General features: G+C 41.6%; 1 protein-coding gene across 2 annotated transcripts in view; it reads left to right on the plus strand.

Annotated features, from left to right (window-relative positions):
* Positions 1-23946, plus strand: part of ARHGEF10 (Rho guanine nucleotide exchange factor 10) — an 89614-nt gene that overhangs the window by 23486 nt on the left and 42182 nt on the right. Inside the window, exons 9-18 of one of the 2 annotated variants that reach the window (XM_026033896.1) lie at positions 2109-2225; positions 3454-3568; positions 5585-5697; positions 9826-9903; positions 10135-10314; positions 10894-11010; positions 13139-13231; positions 15915-16085; positions 16763-16908; positions 19310-19482. In XM_026033896.1, coding sequence (XP_025889681.1) covers positions 2109-2225; positions 3454-3568; positions 5585-5697; positions 9826-9903; positions 10135-10314; positions 10894-11010; positions 13139-13231; positions 15915-16085; positions 16763-16908; positions 19310-19482 — 1303 coding nt within the window. The remainder of the gene's footprint in view (positions 1-2108; positions 2226-3453; positions 3569-5584; positions 5698-9825; positions 9904-10134; positions 10315-10893; positions 11011-13138; positions 13232-15914; positions 16086-16762; positions 16909-19309; positions 19483-23946) is intronic. The other variant, XM_026033897.1, reaches the window with a different exon arrangement.

The following is a 23946-nucleotide window of genomic DNA, read 5'->3' on the forward strand; positions in this document are numbered from 1 at the left end:
CCAGTACCCACTATCTCCTTCTCCTGACCTCCATCCTTTCTGACAGCCCTTGAGAAATCAGGGAGTGAGCAATTAACTRAAGGACTCAATCTACTCAAATCAGCACTTTGTAAGTTGGGTGCTGCTGACTTTGCTTTTTTTGTTTTTCCTTTGCCCTGACTAGAACAAACTTCAGCTTTTGCAGTTATTTCTTTGTGGGATTTTTTGAAGCAAATTGAACTTGACTTTGAATACCTTTGGAAGAGACTGGGAAAAACTTGACATGTGAGCGTGTATCTTAACTTGGCTGCCAGTTTGCTCRTTTGTTCTCTAATACTTTGTTTTTCTGTTTTATGTACCTTCACCTTTGGCTGTAGTTGTAGGAATCTATATGACACACACAGAGCAAGTTGTAAAACTGTTAAAAAATGTTGACTGTGGTCTCCCATGCGGGAGTATTTGAAATGAACTGAGATGATGGTGCCAGGAATCTGCAGAGGGTACGCGAGGATGAGCCTGGAAGAGCGGTGGAAAGGAAGGGGCGTCCCATGGGGTGGCTGCCACACAGCTGAATTTTGCAGACTTGTGACAAAAGGAGTTGAATTTAAGGAAGATGGGGATAAGGTGCCGAGAAAGGCATTAGTTGGGGCATGGAGAAGTCAAGAGACTGCATCACATGGGTGAGTTACTAGATGGGGGTTTACAGAAGGCTGAGGAATGACGGAAACTGTAGGGTTGTCAGGGTACAGAACCTGCATAGACTATGCRTAGAGGCAAAGAGCACTTCCATTTCTATATATGCATTCCCTGTATCCAGGGAATCCTATAGGGATCCCTGTATCCTTTCACTATCCTTCACTTCTCCTCATGTCCTACAGTGGATCTTGCGGTATTTTCCTAGCATGTCTCCTTGTATAGTCTGTAAGAACTCCCTTGCTGTTATTTGTGTTCATTGAAGAGTGCAGGAAGATCGGTGGCATGGTCTTAGTTGTAAGTAATATAATTTCCCTCAAAACCACTTTTTAATTTTGTTATTTTATTTTAATGACTGGGAAGTGTTTGCACAATTAAATGTTTCCAGGTTGTGACCCACATGCTGTTCCTGGTTACCCTGGTGTAATGCCAGGATCTTAGTGGTCGGGGAATCACATTGTGACCTGTTGTAGTGGAGCTGAAGCCACGCTTGCCCCTTTGTGTTCAGCTCCGTAGGCATTCCCTTTCCTTTCACTTTGATCTCTTGCCAAGGAATTCGTTTGACATCAACCTGCAGATTTTTTCCATTGGATGTCTTTTCTATTCTGAGACACATCAAATACCTACATCTTCTTTTTTTTCTGATAACATTTCTACTGCTTTTATCCAACCTTCTCAAAAATGTTWAACCTACTGCTTAGTATTCTGAAGTATTTCTCCCAGGTATTTCTCTCGCTTCCTTGCAAATGGCTGCATTCATGGATGCACTGGCTTCATGACCTCATGCATTCGTGTATGAGGTGGTTATGCCCAAGATCATGGGCCTAACCACCCATGTGAGTGGGATGGCATAACCCAGTGAGGCTGTGGCAGAGCTGACACCTGGTTCCTGATGGATTGTCATGCCATTTACAGGAATATGGACCCTTCCCTCAAGGTTCTTGTTCCCCAGCTCACTCGCACTGTAGTATTTTCAGGTGCATGCAACCTCTGCAGATAGTTCTGCTCACATTTGYCCTATGAGAATTCTTCTGATTCACCACGTTGAAGTCCAGTGAGAAATACAGCTGCTGGGATTCACGCTTAATGCAATGGTGATAAAGTTAATAACCCTGTCTCCAAATGGTTTGCAAGACATGGGCACTGTGTGTATTTAATGCAGTTAGCTTAGACTAAGTGACTTTGTCTCTGTCTTTACATAGTTGCCAGTGTGCCCCAAACRTGCCAGGATGAGGCACCGTGAGTACAGTGATATGCAGATATTTGTCATTTGGAGTCCGTTCCTCACACCGGAGCTGCCCGGAATGCTGGTGTTCTCTCAGTTGTCTGCATGGCCCTGGGCAAGCAGGGCAACGTGCATGATGTGCTCAAGTGCTTTAGTGTAAAGTTTGCACTACAGGCTTTGTGAAAAGATTGTGTCTTTTTATGCACTGTAGCTTTCTCATGACCTAACGCGTTTAAAGGAGCRTTATGAAAAAAAGATGAAAGATTTGATGGCAAACACAGTGGGAGCAGTAGAGATTCAGCAACTAAAGCAAAAACATGAGCTGAAGGTAGTGTAGATAATTTTTGTAACTAGYTATGTGTTAAGTAATTGTTTTCATTTTCAACATAGACAATATTGTCATTTTGTTTTAAGTAACAGCAACTTGACTTAAAAGAGTGGGCAATAATTTATATAAAATGAGTTCAAAATGTGCTGGGTTATCATACACTGTTTTAAAAGTACTTTGTCAAGGACTTTTTCCCATGCTTGCTGTGTCACTGTAGCAGTTTCAGAAGATCAGAGAGGACATTGGCCTTCCTCCCCATGCGGTGCCYGTGTCCCAGGGCCCGGAATGGGAAGGCAGCGCCCGGGCCCTCCACTCTGTGCACGGCGGGTCCCAGGGCAGTGCTGGGAATCCACCCTGTCCCGAGCGGAGACAACATGAGAAGGCCGTGTTTGTGCTAGAAACTCCATCTCAAATAGAGAAACTCCCTAATTTAGTGTTAGGTTTTTGCTACAGCTCTGTTCAGGAAAGGCAGACTACAGGACAGTCTTTAATGAACATTTTGTGCTAAAAACTCCATCTCAAATAGGGAAATTCTCTAACTTAGTGTTAGCTTTTTGCTGCGGCTGCATTCAGGAAAGGCAGACTACAGAGCAGTTTTTAATTAACATTTCCGAACAAAACAACACTCCTTTTTTCTTTGCATAAAATTTCTTTTTAATGTACCACTTTATAATAAAACTATACTTAATAATTAATYAGTTCCTTCAATTAATGAAATTATTAGTTCATTTTTTTCCCCACAAAATGCAGCTGTTAGAATATAGCAAACTTAGAACTGTGTCTAGGAGATYGCCTTAAACCAGAAATACTTTGGCAGTGTTATAGACACATTGTAAGATGATCTACAACACCGCTAGTTAATGACCTGTTCCTAGCACTTATTTGTCCTGTAATTTAAAACTGGGCTCTTGAGGCTATTTCAAGTTCAGATGTTTTGAGCAAAAGGATTCTTAAAGCATTTCTCCTGTTTTGGAGGTTACATGCAAGGTTGTCATAAGCCCCTTTCTCCAGGTTTGATTTTGTGAAGAAAAAGTACAGGTGCACTAATGTAAGGGTTGATGGATCTGTGTACTTTCCATGTAGTTCTTTGACTTTGGGCTATATGTAGAACCCAAACTGCTTGACAGTGTTCATTTAAAAGATATTTTGATCAAAAGTATTCTGCTTGCTGTGTTTGAATGTGCCCTATTAGTCACAGGCCATGTAGATTGTATTTTCTATTTTACAGATGCAAAAGCTCATGCGAGCTGCTAGAGAAGGTACCAAAGATGGACTTGAAAAGACAAAAGCAGCCGTGAAAAAGGGTCGTTCTTTCATTAGAACTAAATCTTTTATTTCTCAAGGTATGTATCGATTATACTATATTTTATTATCAATTATACTCTTTTTTAGTTCATACCTATAAAAAAAGAAGTGAATGATCTAGCTTTTACTGTACTGTAAACTCAGTACTGGATTCCTTTTTATTGATAAAACATGACAATCAATTTTGGATAATGGCATGGTCAATGATGCTTGAGCAGTTTTAGATTTGGGATGCAAGTGTCAAGAACCTGAGAAACCCAAAGGACTGCGCAGAAGGTTCTTCTGAGAAAAAAAAAAAAACATAGAAAATCATAGATGCTGTCTAGATTGGATATTGGCAGAAATGCAGGATTGCATGGAATTAGGCTGAAGTGCTCAATCTATTTCCCTTCATCAACTAACTCCTGAAGAGCAGGGTAGCTCTATATTGCTATATAGTTAGAGATACAGACTGCTGTTATGGCATGGTTTTCAGTGGAGCGATAGCTGGTTATTTAAGACGTCTATAATGAGCCAAGGATAGTAAGCACTTACTGTATGTAAAAGGGGAAACAGGAGAGGGGGAGTGTTTTGCCTTATCACAGTTTGGTGATCTTGCTAGAAGCTGCTTTTTCAATTGGGAATGGTGCACTGCTCTTCTTACAAAGGGGTCTAAATCCAAAAAGCTGAAAGTATTTAAATTCTTTTTCTAGTTAAGAGCAGAAGGCAGCTCCCTGTCGCGACCCTCAGCAACAGCAGCAGGCCAGAGTTAACCCTGGCTGGGGTGAGGGGGTGGAAGCGATGACCAAGTCCAAGCTTCCTCCTCCTTTAGAGTAAGTGTGGGAGACAGAGTCTGTCTGTCTGCTGAAGGACCAGCTAATTGAACGGCTGCAACTTCAGAGCTTGTAAAATTACCATCGTAAGAGCTTAAAACCACACAAGACTAGAAGAAGTTGTTTTCAGGGAGTGAGCAAAAACAGAAAAGAATTAGTGTAAGGCTGCCTTGCACCTGTAAGGAGCAGCAGTCAGCTTGTACACTTGCTGTAGCCTCTAACAGGTTCTGAGCTTAGATAGTTCACAGAATCACAGAATGGTTAAGGTTGGAAGGGACCTCTGGATCATCTAGTCCAACCCCCCTGCAGAAACAGCAAAGGGAAAGTTCTTTACACAAATGCATCCTCACCCTCTTGCTGTTGAAGTTGCCTTTGCCAGCAGGGCTGGCTTACAGAGGCCCTGGCATTTGTCCTTGCATTCCTAGAGGTTACCTAGCAGGGATAGGTTGCCTATGGATGGATGGTTTAATCTCTTAGCCACTTACCAAGTCAGTAGGGGGGCTAGTAATGAATTGCTCGATTAAACTCATAAATTCCACTGCTAATAGGACTGTTTTCCTTAATTCCCTTTTTCTTCTAGGCCCCAGTTTGTCGTGCTGTCCTTCTCTCAGCTCGCGTCTGGTTGTTTGGGTGGCTGTGCACTGCCACCTATCACTGTAACTGGGTGGTGCTTTTTGATAGAATTAGTAATTAGTAGAATTAGAGAAGGACATAGTAGACAGCATGGAATATCTTACTCTCATTCCTTACAAACACCCACATTTTCATATGTTTGCTATTTATTTAAATTCTGCTTGTGGASGACTGTGTGACCTTTCTTAAGCTTGATCACATAGAGGTATTTAATTTTTTCCTGAAGGCTCCTTTCAAAACTGCAGCTGCTGGAACTACCATGTTTTAAACCTACATTGTGGCAGCCCTGTGCCCTGGGCTGTGAGGATGAAGGCAAGGGCAAGAAAAGATGCCCAGGTTGCCACCTGCTGTAGAGCTTTTAGGATTTAGAGGTATCTTTTGAGATAATAAGCATTCAGATATTCTACATTAGAGCTCCCATCAGTGCTTAATGTGATTTCACAGATCTTACAGAAATGCTGAGAAATTTCATTTATTTGAGTGCAGTTAAGGCTACTGGGAGATGAGATCCTTGTTGCTCTTTCTATTTGTTTCTTTTTTTTTTTTTTTTTTTTTTTTTAAGCCTGCATGTTACACCCATTGGCATATTCACTGTTCAATTATTTATAGACCATAGAGCATCATGTCTGGAAGATGAGGAGCTAAATTTATTTATTGATGTGGACTGTATGCACACAGAAGCCATTATGACACCTATGCCTGAAGGCCTGTCCCAGCAGCAGGTAGGAGGCTTAGAGGAATTCAAATTCAAACTTTTTCCTTGAGTCAGAAGGTGTTGCAAGTGTTCTTGGATTTCTATTTTAAATGTGGGGAATATCCTATATATTTTCTAAATCTTAGTGTTTCTTCTGATTTCTGAAATTTACCCGCAATATGTCAATTCTACGGAAAAGAACTGTTCTTACTGTTCTTCTCCCATTCAAACTCTGTAGACACTGCAGAGGCCACTTCAGAAAATACAGAAATTCGGTGGGTATGTGTTAGCCTTTTGTTATGCAAGGTAATAAAGAGCTACTTTTTAGCTTCTTTTGGTCTTAAGTCCTGTCAGTACCTTCAGAAAATGGTAAGTCAGCATGACATTATTACAAGATTTCCTTATACTGTAAGATCCCAGCATTAATCTGAATGCTGCATGTCCCTTCTTTTCAAATACGTGTTTGATGATCAGTAAAATCAGTTGATCTTACTGACYTTTTTAAGCAGTTAAAAATAAATGTACCCTCCTCAGGAAAAAAAAAATCAGAGTTCTTTGATATAAGCTAGCAATTGTTGTGGAAGTTGCAGTGTATGTTATGAATCTACTAAGAGCACTAAGTGATGTTTTTGATAACTCCATGATATGGATGCTTTGCTTTGAGTTTTCAGTTCTGAAGAAGTCCCTGTTTATGGCAGTAAGGCAGCAAAGAAAGTGTCCAACATGTTCAGGAAAGATTCTTCCTCCCCAAATCTGTTTATTATTTGGCAGTCCACTACAGGTTGCTGAAAAAGTCTCCCTGTTATAGCTGAAATTACTGAACTGACACTGAGTTGGCAGAGAAAATTCAAGCTCAGCACAAACTGTACTGACTTAACTGAAAGCCCTGAATAATCTGGAATCGGGCAGATGGAAACAGCTAGTTCCTTAGTGTCCAAAGAAATAGGAAGATTTCCAAAAGGGATGGTCAGATACAAGAGGCCTTTCTGGCACAGAATTCTCCACTAAAGTTTCCCTATAAGACAAGCAGATTAGAATACTGTTAGTGTCTGGAGATGTATGGGTTTATTTGTTTTTAAGTTTGCAGAAGTGATGAGAGTGGTATCTGAAGACTTTAAGTAGAGAGTGGATTTGGTTCAGATGGAAGTGAACCCTTATTAAAAAAAAAGAAAATAATATAAATTTTCTTTTATTATTATGGAGTAAGAGTTCTTATTAGCATTTTCTTTAATAATGAATTCTCATTAATGGATAAGTATCCTGTTACTCCCAAATAAGTACTGGTCAAGAATGTGAAGGCTAATGAAACCCTTGAGAGCATCAATCAAATGATGGTGAAGTGTAAGATCCATGAGGAATAAGCAACAATTACAACTCTGGACTTTAGAAGAGCTGATTTTGGCTTGAAGAGCTTGGCAGACCCAATGGAAGACTGCTCTGGATTGCAGAGGACCTCAGGAAAGCTGTCCAGTCTTCTCGGATAACCTTCTTAATTAGCACAAAAGTGGTCCATTCTCAGATGCAGGACATGGAGCAAGTGGGCAAAAGGTCAGCGTGGATCAAGAAGGGACCCCTGGCTAAACTTATTTGCAAAACAGAAGTACACCAGAAGTGGAAGCAAGGACCTGACCCAGGAGGAACGAAGAGATGCTGCCTGTGTGGAGCCAAGTTGGAAAGCCAGAGCTCAGCTGGAGGTGGAACTAGTGAGAGATGTGACAGGCAACAAGCAGGGTATCCATGTGTACWTTGACAGCAAAAGGAAGGCTGAGAAAATTAGGGATCTGCTGCTCCATGGGGCAGGGATCTCATGACAAAGGGCACTGAGAAGGCTGAGGTGGCTCAGGGCCCWCTTTGTCTCAGCTTTTACTGGTGTCGTTTGTCTTCACACCCCCAGAGCCCCTGAGCTTATGTCCAGGTCCTAGCAGATTGAAGCATTACTGTCTATGGGAGTAGTAGTTACCAAGCCAASGTGCACATATAGATGTCCACAGAGCAGATGGGATGCATGTAAGAGTGTTGAGTGCAAAGCTACCATCAGTTGGCTTAAAAAGATTGCTTAGAACAGCAGATATCGGGAGGAAGGTCAGTGTTGCAGCCATCCTCAAATAGAGCCAGAAGTAGGATCCGGGGAACCATAACTCTGGTAAGCCTCCCTTCACTGCTTGGGATGGTGATGGAGCAAATTCTCCCGGGAGTTGTAGAAGAGAGCTGGGAGCATCCAGCATAGCTTTGCAAATGCAGTTTGTGCCTGTCCAAGCCGAGTCCCCTTGACATGACTAATGTGCTGCCAAGGGAGAGCAGAGGATGTGGGAGAGCCAGACTTTCCAAGCAGTGTTCCGGAGCATCCTTATTGTCACACAGGTGAGCTATGGTTCAGACAGGTAGTCTCTAAAGTGGTGGAAAATAGGCCTGGACCAGCAGTGTGAAAGTGTTACGATTAGTGGTACAAAATCCATCTGATGGCCGGTGTTGGTGGTTTCTTTCAGGCTCTGGTCTGAGGCCAGTACTGTTTAATTTCTTTATTAACAACCTAGGCACGAGTTTCAGTGCACGCTGGCACGTTTGCAGGGGATGCTGAGTCTGTGGGGGCAGCAGGTAAGGTGCTGCAGGATGGGGCTGCTACCCAGTCCGACCGTGCTGGGCTGAACAAATGAGCTGACAGGAGCTCAGGTGGTTCGAGAGAGGCAAAACACAAATTTTGCACCTAGGGCAGAATAACCCAATGCCACAGCACAGCCTGGGGTCTGGCAACCTTGAAAGGAGCTTTGAGGGGGCCTTGGTTGGACCTCTTGARCTGCAGACCTTTCCAGCCGGCCTCTCTGATGCACGAGCACTTCATGMATGTGCCTGCTCTAAACAGTAGGTGGCAGAAGAGCTTTGGTTTGAAACAACATTCCCCTTTTTAACTGCTGTATCCTGCAYTGAGTCCTAGTCATTTTAGTTTTTGCATCATTTTAATTCTGTGTTATACATGTGTGTTTTAATTCTTTCCCTACCTTTTTTAGAAAAAAATGTGAGTACAAATGTACAGAAGCCTCTTAAGTAGTACATGCCTTTTGCAGTAACCTATAGGCCCTATTAACTATTTATTTTGTGTATTCTAGAGTATGAAAAGAAAAAAGAAAATCCAAAGACATTTATTCCTTTTGTAAGAATGAACTATGACCAAGAGTAGAGGTGTGGTACCTTCATTAGAACGGCTGATACAGTTAGAAAAAAAACACATATTTTTAATCTCAGGCCTGATTAGAAACTGCTAAATCTAAACACAGATTGGACACAGCGAGGGTTTTATCATATATTCATGACAGTGTATGATAAGTTAAACAACTGTAAACTTCCCTTCAAAATTGCCAATTTGTCCAAGGAAATCCTTACATAACTTGGTAAGACATGTGCAGGGAGTTAAATGAGGCTGAGGAGAAAGCAGGAGGCCATGGGGATCAGAAGCAGGAAGATTTCAAGAGAAGCAACTCTATAATTTGAGTTTCGGGGTCATTTAGGCTGACTTAAAATAGTGAGAGACGCTCCTGTGCCATTCCTTGTACTTTGTTCTTGCCCTTGTGTCATCTTCTCCCTCCACCAGAATCCAGCTTTTGAAAGCTCTCTGATGAATTGGGTTAGGAAATTGATTTGAGTGAGAACAGATCCATAAAAATAGCAAGAAATGTAATCGGTCACAGGAAGAAGTTTGTATTTCAAGCCAGGTCAGCTTCCCAGGCCTCCACCGTGTTCCTGCTTTTGCACACAATGYGTGTTTCACTTAGACCATGCCAAGGAGAACGGGACATTATACATAGCTCGTAGTTTGCAAATGTGAAATCTGGTAGTATTTCCTGGAGCTCCTACAGTGCTCTCCATTGGCATGAACACTGGTGAGATGAGGCTTCAGGTGTGCAAGGGAATATTGTCCCACGAGAATCCTSACTTACATAATTTTATTGCTTAAAAGAGCAATTTCTGCTTAATTGTCCTTTCAGTGAATCCCCCAAAGTTTAGAAAATGTGGTACAGTATTTGTTTTATTGCAGTTCACATACTGAAAATGCTTTGTTTCTTTCTTTTGATTAATGTGAAAATTTTATTATTAGCATTCCCAACCGARATGAATATTTTACCTAATCAGAGTTTCTGACAGGGCTTTGTTCCTTCAACAGGTTGTGAGAAGATATATTCTGGGCTCCGTGGTTGACAGTGAGAAGAATTATGTGGATGCCCTCAAAAGAATCCTGGAGGTACCTAATATCATTAGCTTGTTAAAATGGGGAAATTTGAGAAGTAATTGAATCTTTAAAGAATCTGTAATGTGATTCACAAGGATTTTGTTACAGATGCTTCATGCCAAATATTTGGAGAGGTTTTGTGTGTGTATACTTTTTGTATGAGTGGCAGGATTTTATGTTAAGACAGTTTTTTAGCTGGTTTAAATCTATGTTTATGTCTTTTTTTTTTTTTTTTCCCCACAGCAATATGAGAAACCTCTTTCAGAAATGGAACCAAAATTACTGAGTGAAAGAAAACTCAAAATGGTCTTTTATCGAGTTAAGGAGATTCTTCAGTGCCATTCGATGTTTCAGATAGCCCTGGCCAGCCGCGTCTCTGAGTGGGATTCTGTTGAAATGATTGGCGATGTCTTTGTTGCTTCAGTAAGCAAGAGCATCTGAACAGATAATCTGTTTTTATTTTAGAAATGCTATTTAATGTCCCTGCCTTTCTATCTGTYTGACTTGGCCACTTTATTCCCGTATTCTGTGATGACTAGAGCAGCTGCCAGAGTCAGCCCATCCATTCTGGTAAGGCAACAGATACCAACCTGTCTCACCTTGGTTAGCAGACGTGGAAGAATTATGGCCAAAACTTTCAAGCTTTAATCAGACTTTCAGACATTCAAGCGATTGCTTTTTCAGAGGAGGTGGGCATTTACAAATCCACCAAAATGGGATCATAGCTGCAGTTTTGGAGCTCAGTGGAGGCCTAAGCCCTGCGCTTTAGCTGAGTGAATTGACACTTTGTAATTCACAGCTTTTATGTCTTAAGGTTCCCATCTTTTGTTCTATGCAAARGTCACTTTTTGCTTCACCGATGTTTCTATAGAGCCACCAATAGACCAAATACAAGACCTTAACTCCTMAGGTGGCGAGTTCTTAGCTGTCATAGGTCTCAGTAAAGATGCCTTGGGGTGTCCTCTGCATTTATAGCTAATGCTCTCCTTTTTAYTTTTTCAGTTTTCTAAGTCTATGGTATTGGATGCATACAGTGAATACGTAAACAACTTCAGCACAGCAGTGGGGATTCTCAAGAAAACATGTGCCACCAAGCCCGCCTTTCTGGATTTTTTAAAAGTGAGTGCATTTAGACTTGAAACAGCTGGGCAGATGAAATAATTAAGGCTCCATAAATTGTAAGGTAGAAGGAAATTTTGTTTATGGTGTTGTATATGGTGTGACTGTTTTTGTAGACTGTGGATTTATGAATTTCATAAATGGAAGAGAATTTACTTCCACTGCTATAGTTTCAATGACATGGTGTTAGATCAAGGTTGTGTTCTGAAGTACCTCACGGTTTTGTCATTATGAGATCAATTTTATCCCTGTTTGCATGACTGCCCTTAGCAAAATACTGGGATTTCTGTACAATTTGAGCTTGCAGTGACAGCTTGCTCTCTGAGGCTTCTTATTTGGGATGTTTTTTACTTCTAAACATGGATTGTATAGAGTGGTTAAGTGGCTAGTTGTATTTTTATTTCACAGCAATTTTTTAGTGATTTTAGAATCCTTTTTTTTTTTTCCCATCTTGAGGGATGAAATTGAAAAAACTTGTGGAGATTGCATCCTGCTGTGATGAATGTGATGCTCTCAATAAGGGTTGTGTGCATGGAGACCCTGGCACAGGCCACAGAAGCCTCTGGAAAGCCCTCATGATGATATCCTATGGAATGGACACAACATCCATCTTGTCCATCTCGTGGCTTTTTAACCTGCTAGCTTTGTGCTGGGAGCCTGGAAGTCCCGTTTTTCCTGTTTTCCTGGGGGTTATGGGTTGGGCTGTGCCCCAAGAGTTGTCAGCCTGTCAGGTCTGTGGCATTGGTCTAGGAAACACTGACATTTGTTGCCTTAGAAAGTCCTCACAGTGATGTTTTGGGGTATTTTTGGAGGATGATGAGGACCTGATTTCCAAGTCTGTYCTCAGATCTTAAAATCAACTAAGAACCTTTTGGAGCACAGTACCTGCATTATACAGGATCATATTTTGTGGGCTGTATGGCCCACCAACACCACACTGTCTAGTGAGGTTACAGTCTCCTATGAAGCTCTTGCCCTTTTGAAAGGCCTTAGTCCAAGAGTGGCAAAACTTGCAGCTTTCCTCACTCCTTGTCCCTGCCAACACTGGTGCTCAGAACTAGGGGCTGCACCTGGGCACTGCATAGAGAGAGAGAGAAGTRACATTTGTGTCTTCCAACATTTGTGCTTTTGCCCAGCTGCAGTCAACAGACTGGGGACCAGAATCTTCTCTCTGACTGGGTGGGCAAAAAAAACTGTGGAGGTGAATAGAGAAAATTGCCTTGGAACTGATAATTGTAGCAATAAATATCAATTTAAGCACTACTCTTGTTTTAATATTGTTTGCTGGATTTTAGTATTGAAAAGTTCCTCAGTTCTCCTTGTTTTGAGTCAGCTCTGTGTCTGGTCAAAATATTTCCAGTTAAGAGGGTTTACACAAATAGCTATGAAAATAGTTACACACGTACAAATACTCACTAAGTTTGTCTGGTTTTATCAGCAAGTTCTGATTCCCAAAACAGTTGTTGTTCTTTCTGAGTGCAAAGAACACTAACAACAGAAGTCACTTTTCTTTCCTTAGTTTTTTTTAATAAAGAAAAACTAAAATCTCTTTGTATAGTATTGACATTATGGTGCTTTCCTTTAYCTACACATTGGTAGGTAAAGATTTACAGTGTCTTAGCCCTAAGAAGCGAAAGATTTGCAAACCCTTAGCCCTAAGAAGCAGAGCAGCAATAGTAAATTATGGACTGTAAGTAAACAAATAATTTATTTACATTTTTCATACTTAGGACCCTGAGCCATTTAAGACCTTGGGCTCATGTTCTTTAAGTTAAGCAGATTTTTCAGTGTACTGCTTACAGGAAAGGCATGAATATACTATACAGATGAATATACATAGTTATTGTATTACTCTTGAGACTTCAGCCAAGCTCTGTTTATTTAAAGGAATTTTAATCTAATAATAGCCATTGTTTTAATATTGATTTTTTTTTCTTTTTCCATAAAGGTATAATATTTTTAAATGAAATTGCAGGATCTTTACAGTACCCTTGTTATAATGAATGCAAGTGCTATTTCATTTTTGATGAATAATGAATGCAAATGCTATTCATTATTGTCATTGTTGATGAGTAGCTGATGGAAAGGCACCTGTGTGAGTAACCAGTGTGACTTTGTTATATTGCAGCAGTGCCAGGAGTCGAGCCCTGATMGAATTACGCTGTATGGTTTAATGATGAAACCTATCCAGCGCTTTCCACAGTTCATTCTGCTATTGCAGGTAAGTAATTTTTACAGCAAGGCTTACTTGGTAAGTGCTGCTGTTGCATTTGCATGAGGGATTGATTTGCAGTTGTCTTCTGCTGCAGGAACTTGTCGCAGTGGGTTTTGTCTGCGGATGTGTAAGGAAATACCAAGAAAAAAAGGTCAATGTGTGATAATGTCCTGATCACCTAGTCTACTTCCTGGGACACTCAGCAAATATACTGTAGGAAAATCTTAATAAATCAGTGTTGCAGTTTGATTGAGGGGGCCAAATTTGGTAGGAGGTGAATCCTCCTGTGTTCCAGCCGATCCTCAGAGGTTAGAGGGACTGGGCTGGACTCATCTCTTAATAGGGATACCAAATACTGTGGTAGCTGTAGGCCTGACGCTGGCAGGACCAGGTTCACAAACAATCTGTTGACCATAGATCTGGTTGCCTTCAAACCAAATACTCAAATTCACAAATAGCACAGTTTATTCAAATGCAGCATTTAGAGAACAGGTTTTGTATGTCAGTGCAGGAAATTCTCTGCCACACTGTGGGATTCTTAGCTAGTGCCTAGTGTACAAATGTGCAATCATCACTCACCCCAGAAGATGGGAGAGGGCTCTCAACCGCGAGGAGTCTCCTCAGAGTGTCCTGACCGGAGAGGAGGAAAAGGGTTCAGGCTGTCGACTGATCCAGAAGTTRCGATGGAGTCTTCCCTCTCTGCTCTTTCTTATTCTTTCCTTCTTCTTACCACCTCGTTCTTCCTACTTTCCCTCTTCCCTCTACATCCCTCCTTAGTTCACCTTGTATATATTTTCTGTTACGTTTAGGTGGAGCTTGAGTGACTCTAGTCATACATACTTTCATTATTGATTAATTTAAAAAGTCTCCTGAGTTAATTGAAAATCTAGAGTGCATGCTCAATGAGGAGTGGTCATTCCTTGGAAGCGGGTAACTTCTACAAGGGGGTTGTGTATTGGTATTATAATGAGATCAGAATGAGGAGAAGTTTGAGCAAAGTCCATCAGAAGGGACTGATCTGCCACCCTTGTTGGCCCAGCACCAGACATCTCATGATACTGCCTGGTTTATCAGCTGCATGATATGACCAGGTCGCCCCCTCTGCAGGGGGCACAACAGAGTTTGGCCACGGTGTCTTCACTCCGCCCCACGCTCCATTCACTCACCAGCTGCAGGCACCTCCAGGTTACCACCTCTGCAGGGAAGCCAACAAAGTTTGGCCAGGGTGTCTCCATCCTGCTCCACTCTTCGTGTACTCTCATTAGTGTCTGCTAGTGTCAGATTGTGTTGCTGAGGGGATCGTGGAGAAGTAGATTCCGCACATACCTGGAAGTGGTAACTGTCTCTCACCCYAACAAGCCTCTGTAATGCCCTAACTTCTSTTAGGTCCTAGTTTTTCTCTAATTTTCCTCTTCTTGAGCAATTCTCTCAGTGAGATATACCCTGAATTACTTACCAGATTAGATTTAGTTTGTAAATCTAGATAGTAGAACTGCAGTTCTAATACACTGCTCATTAGTATCAATTTACTGAGTAATAATTCTTYAAACACCACTAAGAACTGGATGCTGTTGTTTTTGCTTAAAATTGACATACTAGATATGTGTGGGTAATGTGCTAGATAGTTCAGCACACATGGAGACAGCGGCATAAATGTGATGTCTCCCATACTGCTTGGCTCTCGGTGCCCATTGGAAGGTGCCACAGCTCCTCCTTGCCTGCAGGAGGAAGGACTCCTCTTCTTCACAGGGAAGCTGAGAGTGCTCCCAAGCTGGGCCTTTGGGATGCCCCAGGGTCTCWTCTCAACATAGAGCCTCACCGTGCAGTGAGCACAGTTCCCCAGGRAACTTGTATATTCAGCTAAACATCTGAGAACCTGCTGCAGGCAAACACAGTGTTTGTAAAGCTTTACAGAAGACATCCAGGTCTATGGCAGAAAAGTCTGCTGTGTGTTAGCCATTTCTCCTACGTGTTCCAGAGAAAGACAGGCTCCAGGGTGACACTCCAGGAATTACTGTGGAAGAAAAGCAATGGGAGTTGGTGAGCTCACCTGTAGGCAACCGTGTCTAGAGCTTTCAAGGAAGCAAYAGAGATGGAAAATAATGTGGGAGGAACTTGGTTAATGTGTTAGGATGCTGGAAGTACTGCTGGAAAGAAGCGAAGTTTCATTCAAATGGTTCCAAGCTCTGCCTACACAAGAGAAGGATTTTTAAAGTTGTGACCTCAGTGAGGCAAGTGCTGCTACCCTGCTTTGGGATGAGCACACTGTCAGTGTTTTAGTGAGAAATCATAAATGTCATGAGAATAATATGGTGTAATTAAATATCATAAATGTTTGATTTTACATCACTTAACAGATATCTGCCTCATATTTTGTTTAATGTTACTTTCATCTTCTGATGCTATTATTTATTTTCAAGTTCCTTTTTTGTACTTTCTATAAATACATTTAATACTTTCTATAAATACATTGTATGCTCTCTATATCTTTTTGAAGGAATATAAGGATATTGAGGAAAAAGAGTATTATCTGAATATTCATTAGGAGTTTTTTGACTGAACTTACTCTTAACACTAAGTTAAAGAACGATACCATAACTTTGAATAGGGTATGCTATAAACTTCTGTGATCTTTTGAATTTGACTTTGAAATTAAATCCATTTTTTTAATCTTTTTTTTTTCCCTCAGGATATGTTGAAGAATACTAACAAAGGACATCCTGATAGGTTGCCTCTACAGATGGCTCTTACAGAACTTGAAACACTAGCAGAGAAATTGAATGAAAGGAAAAGGGATGCAGATCAGCGCTGTGAAATAAAACAAATAGCAAAAGCAATGAATGAACGTTATCTGAACAAGGTGAGAAAGTAGGAGTGTGTGATGGAAGAGATACTGTGTKGTTAGTTTCTGTGCCTTGAACAGTCTTTAGAATGGACACAGAAGTGACACCTACAACCTTTTCTGTAGTGCTCAGCAAGATAAGGTCATTCTGTAGGTAGGTGTGAGTTGTGAGTTATCTTCAGAACTAAATAGATCCACTGATTAAAACCACTGTGAGCTGAAGGATTTGACAGGTTGAAATAKCAGCAGCAGTGTAAGTGCTCTGCGGCAGTGTAAAAGGTAGCAAATTTTCTGTAGCAAATTTTCTATAGCAAATCCTCGTGCAGATCTTTTGCGTGAGAAGATTACTTTTAATTTATCCAAGAGCTGAGGAATTTCTCCTGAACAAAGAAGCAGTTTGTCAAACTGCAGTGTTTCTAACTAAAGAGCAGCTCAAAATATGTTACGAGATGTGTCCAGCATCTTCCTTGTTTTAAGGAACATCTAGGAACATCCCAGATCCTTTCAGTTACTCATTTGGATCACACAATATTTTAAAAGAAGACATTCAGTGGGAGAAGAGGAGCAGTCTGCTTTGAGTTTGCTAGTGGCTAACAGTAGCATAGCAAGTGGCAATCAGTTTTGCTTTATTTTATTGCACTGGCTGTTGCGTGTGCCATGTATAACGTGCAGTTTGGGTTGTTTTTAAACTGCAGCTACTTAGCAGTGGAAGCAGATACCTCGTACGGACTGATGATATGATTGAAACAGTTTACAATGACAAAGGAGAAATAGTCAAAACCAAAGAGCGACGACTCTTCATGCTGAATGATGTGTTGATGTGCGCAACAGTAAACGTGCGGTAAGCCTGGATTCCTGTTCTTTAAAGGATCATTCAAGCTTGAGCTGGGAAAATGGTACTTAATGGCAGGCTACTTAAATAATGCTACATATTTCTATTCATAATAAATGGATAAATAACTTTTTATTAAAAAAAAATTATCTGTTGCTTGCTCATACTTTAAAATTCTGGAATAAATTTGTAGAAAATCTTTATCACCTGTTAATTACAGGTAGAAAAGTTCTGTAGTGCCTAGTTTTTGCTGTCTGTTAGTATTTAATGGAGTGGAGGTTTTGTAGGTTCAGTACACTTTTAACTTAGATAATAGAGACTGTGTTTTAGTTGGCTGCAGCTATTACTGTTAGTCTGTTAGTATGGGCCCAAGTYGCACTTGCATTTGAGCATCGCTTGTGACATAAATTGCTTTATATGTTATTACATATAAATGGAGAAAATATGGGCCATCAAAGCCTCTCAAAAATGGCTTTTTTATGTGTAACCTGAGAGCAGATWTTTTCTGTCCATTACTGAAGTGTGTAAATTACCTCCAAGTGTGAAAACACTCAGACTTTTCAATTGTATAAGCACTTAGTGCCATATTAGTGAGTGAACAGTGCCRTGTAGCAGCTCTGCTTTTGAGAAAATGCACAAGCTAATGCCCAGTTATCCCAGAAGTTACACTTCTTTTCCTTTCCTCTACTGAGTTCTTTATTATCAACTGCATACTTGCCTAGGATCCTTGGGGGAAGATTACTTTTACCCATTTATTTTACATTTTTGTGTGACATCTTTGGATTTTTTGTGATTCTTTTTTTTTTTTTCCCCCGAAGCAGTGATTCTCAAATTGTTTTCCTTTTTCCCCATGAAAAGTCCCTTGTTTTGCCCAGTTGCTGGGTCCCTCATTGAGTCAATGGTTTCAGTTACCACAAACAGCACTCCTCTTCCTGTGGGCATCGCTGCTACTGAGCAACCTCCTTCGGGACAATAATCAGGCACGATGCTTGTGTTGCAAGCTTAGGGTTTTATTATTATTACTATTATTATTATTATTTCCCTGGCAGGGAAAAAAATACTTTTTCTCTGGCAGTTAAGATTCACTTTTTAACCCAGTGAATTTATGTAACAGTGGCTTCCAGTCTGACGTGGGCTCTTTTTATGGAGGTGATTTTCCAGCTCTCCCCTTCGCGCGTGCCTGTGGATTCTCCCACGGAGCTGGGGGATCCAAGATCCTGAGGGTCTGTGGATGCTGGGTTCAAAAATAGTTTTCTGTAGCTGCTAAAAGACGTGTTTTTACAGAGCACGTGCTGCTTGGAGGGCCCTCCTTCACCTGCCGTTCAGATAACCACCTTAAGCCACAGACTTATCTTTTAAGCAGCAGGAGTTAGAGGAAGGGAATCCTCTCTCTAGGCACTGAGCAGCTGTGTTCTTGTTTACTTTCTTTTTAGTTAGATTTAGAGCTTGTAAACGTTTGCTTAAGCTGTTGTTTTTAATGTGTTGGTTTTTGTTTATCTCTTTGTCTCTTGATTGCAGCTGTATTGCAAAGGTAGCTGACTACCTGAACATCAGTTTCGAGAGACTGTTCTCAGTAAATACCTTTTACTGATTCCCTTCAAGCACCCTTTGGGTTGCTTTTAAGTTCTGTATTTAAGATGTGCATTCTGTGAAGTGAACATTAAAGGAAACAAAAATTTCCGTTTTGTCCTAATACGTGTTATATGTGCTTGAATGAGGGAATGAAAGAAACAAGGCAAAGGGCTATGACGACCATTTCTATTCCAAGTGATCTTGCCCAGCTTGCTTCCTCCGGCTTCCTCCGAGATGCCCCCTGGGACAGATGCCTCCTTTAGCAGCCGCTCTGGCAGTTTGCCCTAAGATCCCACAACTGCTGGGAAGGATCTGGTGTGAAGAACATCCTGGGYAGGGGGCTCGGTGGGAACGTTGGATCGTTGGCACTTGAGAAGTAACCTGGACCTGGTGGTAGTTGCTCAAAAGCCTTATCATCCATACTTTCCTAAATACAGCAATTACTGCTTTTTTTTTTTCTCCAGCATTTCAGGCACTATCCAGTTACCATCAAAAAGAATTACGGAAAAGATGGAGCTGCAGTGCTCCAGGGTGTTGAAATGCAGGCTGCTGCTCTTAAGAGAGGATAATTGATGTTCTGCTGTAGCAGTGATGTAGGGTCTGCTGTTGGCAGTTGTATACAGCTGTTTGCAAACATGATTATTGCACCTGCGTAGCTGCTCTTTGCACTCACCACAAAAGTCAGCGTTGGGCAGAAAAGTCAGCTGGAAAYGTGTGTTTGTTTAAAGCTGTGCACAGCGCCCAGAGTGGTATAAAGCAGATTTTGAAAGTTAAAATGATGAATAGTATGCTGTAAAATATAATTGCTTGCCAAAGCAATAATTTGTGTGTCTTCCAGCTCTTCCTACGAAAGCAGTGGCATTGTGACAACGGGCCAGAGGTATTTACTGAAATGGAGCGTGCCACTGGGACAAGTGGAAGTCATCGAGTACGGCAGCAGCGAGGGCCAGGGGGAGAACTGCAGGTTTCCACCGCAACACTCCGCTGAGAGCATCATTAACTCCAAGCCAAGTAAGTGACAGGCATTTTTCCTTACATGCCTTAAATCTTCATTAAAACCTATACTTGAATCTAAATGGGCTACTGAAAGCAAAGAAAAACACTTTGTGCCTGAAGACGTATGCAGCTTGCACAGTAATGTAAAGTCTTTCCTGGAAACTGAAGATCTGTAAAGTCATAGCCAGCCTCTCGCCTTGCAATGTGAATTACCTCAACTTGGTTCATCTTACCTTTTTGTGGCATAAAAGCATGAATGTGGTGGACATGCAAAGAGGTTATTGCAGTTGGGTCMTACTGTAGTTAGTTGGACATTATGTTCTTATCCTGCGGTTAATGCAAGGACATTTCCCTCAGCAAAAAAGACAAGCTACTCCATTACAGTGGAATAAGAGCATGGACCCAGGTGGTTGCTGCAGGGTGGAAGTTATTTCACTGGATTCCACAGTATCCCACCCTTCAAACACAGGATCAAGTGCTTCAGGAAAAAGAAAAAGCAATAATGATTTTAATGAATATTTATGAAACTGTGCCACTAAGTAATTTCCTTTTAACCTCTTCCCCCAAATGACCTCAAACTCTAAAGTTGGAGGATTCTTTTTGTGCTCCTTAATCTCTCCTACAAGCCTGCCAACTACCCTCAAGAGATGTATGGATTTCAAAAGTTTACTCAGTAGCTAGGCTTTTAAATATAATGAATTATTTTTAGACCATTGCTTAAATCTTTTATTTTTAAGTGCATCTAGATTCAAATCTCTTGTGAGTTATCAATGGATTGTAAGTTAGTTTGGTTTAGTTGGTTTTTAGTTTGCTGACTCTGGGCATTTATTTCACACTCTGTTTATTTAACATTGCATTCTTGCCTCATGCGTTTTCCCACAGTTGTTCCCTAAGAAATAAATATTATACTTGAGAGCTGCCTGAGATGCAGCTGCAGTATCTAATACTCCCCTTAGTCTCCAGCGTGGCTCTTGTCAGGCCTCTTGTTCCTCCCTTTGCAAACAGCTCAAGAAAGTTCTTAAAGTACCTGGGTTTCAGTTTCAAAGTTGACTTCATTTTGTAGCTTTTTAGACATTAGCGAGCTCCATGGACAATGTGATTTAAGTTATTGTTTACCAGCTACTGTGTATACGACCCCAAAAGCAGTGTGTATAAAGAAGATGCTGCCTAGGATTGGAAGTTCCTTTCCTGGGAGAGTTTGGGAGGAAGAGCTCATCGCRACACTCCTAGTGCGACCTGGTTGATTAGATGAAGCCTGTCCCTTGAGGGAGATCAGATGAGGAAGCAGGGGATGAAGGAAGAAAGAAAAATGCTCACCCAAACAAKCCAGTGGAACCTACCTGATTCTCTTGGCCTTGAGGTTTCTTAGTTTCATGATGCTTGGTGATGGTATCAAAGTGAAATGATTTTGCACAGCATTTGAGGTCTTAACGTTCAGCTTAAATGGTATCCTGTGGGTGAAAWCCAGGCTGCGTTTGCTGCTCTGTTGGCAGACTCTGATTATTATATTGTTTCAGTCCCYGTCTAACCCAAGGGGTCAAAAGGTAAGAATCAAAAAGAATATGAAGGTTACCGGTTATATAAAGGAATGAATCTTTGGCAGGGTCTTTCTATTTTTAGGTTTCTTAATGCTGTTTTCTAATAGAGTAGATGTATAACTTCAATATATAACCTGCAACTATATTTAAAGCAAAAATTATTTTACTRTTTTTGTTGTTTTTTGTTTGTTTTTATAGCTGTTTTTGTTGTTTTTTATAGCTTGTTTATCCGATTTCATTTTACTTACAAAATCAAGCAAAATTCTCTTTTCTATATTGGAGCTGCTCTTGCCTGAAAGTCTGTGGCCCAGTCAGGTGGTTGTAGTGGAAATATTTATCTCACCTCTGTGTGCCAAAGCCTGACATTCCAGAGGAGACTTAATGTGCTAATTTACTTATATAGAACCATTTGCAGAAAGATGCAGGATAACATTCTTACCTCATAAATCCACGTACTGCTTCAGATGGGCTCTTGCTAATTGTTTCTCTCTGTCTCCGTCTTCTAAAAAGTGTTAATCCATGTGAAGAAGCATGTGCCCCAAAGAAGCTAAATTAATATTGGAAAAGAGACATGAACACTAAATTGTATATTCTTGGGTTTGATTTACTTATGCTGGAAGAATTATGTCTTTTTGAACTCTGTTATACAACACAAAGAGTGTTTTATGGAGTTATGAGTACATTTAGTTTGCTTTTATTGGAAGGTATGAGAAGTACTATKATGTTAGGTGAGGTTGTTAAGCGTAAGAAAAGAGATCTATGATTCAAACCCCAAAGATAATTCAGCAATAGGTTGATTCTSTGATATGGGAACATTTCTATGTTGCAAAATGTTTGAAAAGCGCAAAGAAGAGATGCTGCCCTTGGTGTCAGTTTGTGATTTCCTCTGCACAGTTATATCCTAGTGAACGACATTCCTTCAATAAAAACAAGATGAAAAGTTGACTTGGTAAGAGGGCTCTCAGTAAGGTAAATGCTACCCATGTTCTAATAAAACAGAGAATGAGTCCAAGAGTGATGAATACRACTTGTTCGGTGCACTTATTTAAGATGACCAAGTTGCAGAGCCCCTGAAGGAGGCCAGGGAGGAGGCCAAGCAGCCTTTGGTTCCTGGAGGAGAGGCCGAGCGTGGGCCGGGTCGCCTTGGCTGCTGGTCTTGGTCACCAGCACCAGGGGCTATTGCTAGAGGAAATAATCATTTAATTTGAACCATATGGCTGAGGATTGAATGAGAGAATGAGCAAGGCCCATGTGCTCTGTATAACCTTTGATTCTGGGTGTAGGCAGTAACAGCAAAGCAAAACTTGAGCGTGTTTACATTTATGGTGCAGGCTTAAAGTTATTTCTAATTTCGCAGGTTTGCAGTGCGTAACAGGGGTCAGACTTTAGCCCTGTTGAACTCTGTCTTGTCTGCTCTCCCAGTCAGTCTCGCTGGGCTGAATTGGAGCTCTCTTTCCACTCGTTTGTGGTTCGTGTTGTCAAAGTCACAGTGGCCCTGCGTGGGAATGTGGATCCTTCCCGTCCGCGCTTTCTTCTGCTCTGTGTAGCATTCTTCCCATCCGCCCTTCCTTCTGCTCCATGCAGGACTCTTCCCATCCACGTTTCCTTCTGCTCCGTGCAGGCAGCTCCCRCTGGGCTCTGCCTGTTGTCAGGGCAACAGGCGCTGCTCTCGGCGGCTCCTCCGGGCCCATGTTCCTGTGAATGTTTTCCCTCGAGATTAGCAAGTCAGGGAATCACGGAATGGCTGAGGTTGGAAGGGGCCTCTGGGGATCATCTAGCCCAACCCCCTTGCTCCAGCAGGGACACCTGGAGCACGGGGCACAGGGCGAGGGATTTTTCCTTCTCAAAGGTGGGAATAAAACTGCTGTGGTAGCCGACGCTGTGGAGCGGGTTTCTGTGGATTTGTCTCATGACAAATACGGGATTGGGGAAGGAAAGAAGAGGCGGCTGCATCATCACCACTTTGAGACTGGACAGTTGTAATAGAGCCTCCAGAGTAAACAAGACTAAATGCTAAATGTCATTTCCAGTCTAACATTCGTAACAAGGTTTTGAGAACGATGGTAGGACCTAAACTGCTAGTTCAGCCAGTTTTCATGTCTGTGAGGTATATGTGGGGCAACAATGTAAATCTCTATTTTAAAACAACTGAATATTGTACTGTGCACTGAAGGAGATGTAACATGTCCATAGATGTAAACTGTCACTGATACATGTCAACAAAAGATCCAGGATTTTAAATAAATCCAATTGCGGATGTAGCCTGTTTGGCTGAGCAAATCAGGTGCCTTTAAATAGATCGCTTTCTTAAGCAGATAAATGTAACCAGCTGGTGGATTAGGCAGGGATTAAATTAGGTGTTACACATTTGTCTCACCCACTTACAAAGAATTCTTCTCTTTTCCTGTCGTATTTCTTGTAGTGGTTGTAGAGCTTGACACGCAGCTCCGGTGATCATTCTTCTGAACTGCTAGGGGTCTGTTTCACTTCATGACCCAGTAAAACCAGTAGAAACGTAGGCACAAGCAAGCGGGAAGGAGGGAGGAGAGGTCCCTGTAGGGCCCTTCATACACGAGATGCAGCCAGTCTGGTGGCTCTGTGCTCCAGGGAATCCTCTGCCGGCTCTGCCTCTTTGTGCTGCTTTTATCTTCTCACATCCAGTTCCTCTCTCGCCCTTCACATCCTTGTGGTTCCCCCTCCTGCAGAGGCACCGGGCCAGCCCTTCCCTGCTCCAAGGTGGCTTCCTGGTCTKTGTTGCCTTCCCCTGACCTTTGGGAAGCCGCAGGGGGGAATGATTAAAGGGCCGGTGCCGCCCCTTCAGTTTGAGTCTACTGCAGGATAACTTACCGTGCCAGGGCCTGAGTTTGCTGTGATCCATAACTGCACAAGTCCGCAGGGTGGGAAGACACCTTCTAGCTGCCGCTGTTGGTGTGGCTGTTGG

Source organism: Nothoprocta perdicaria, unplaced genomic scaffold (assembly GCF_003342845.1).
Source record: "Nothoprocta perdicaria isolate Ctin4 unplaced genomic scaffold, notPer1 scaffold_136, whole genome shotgun sequence".
Classification (NCBI taxonomy): Eukaryota; Metazoa; Chordata; class Aves; order Tinamiformes; family Tinamidae; genus Nothoprocta; species Nothoprocta perdicaria.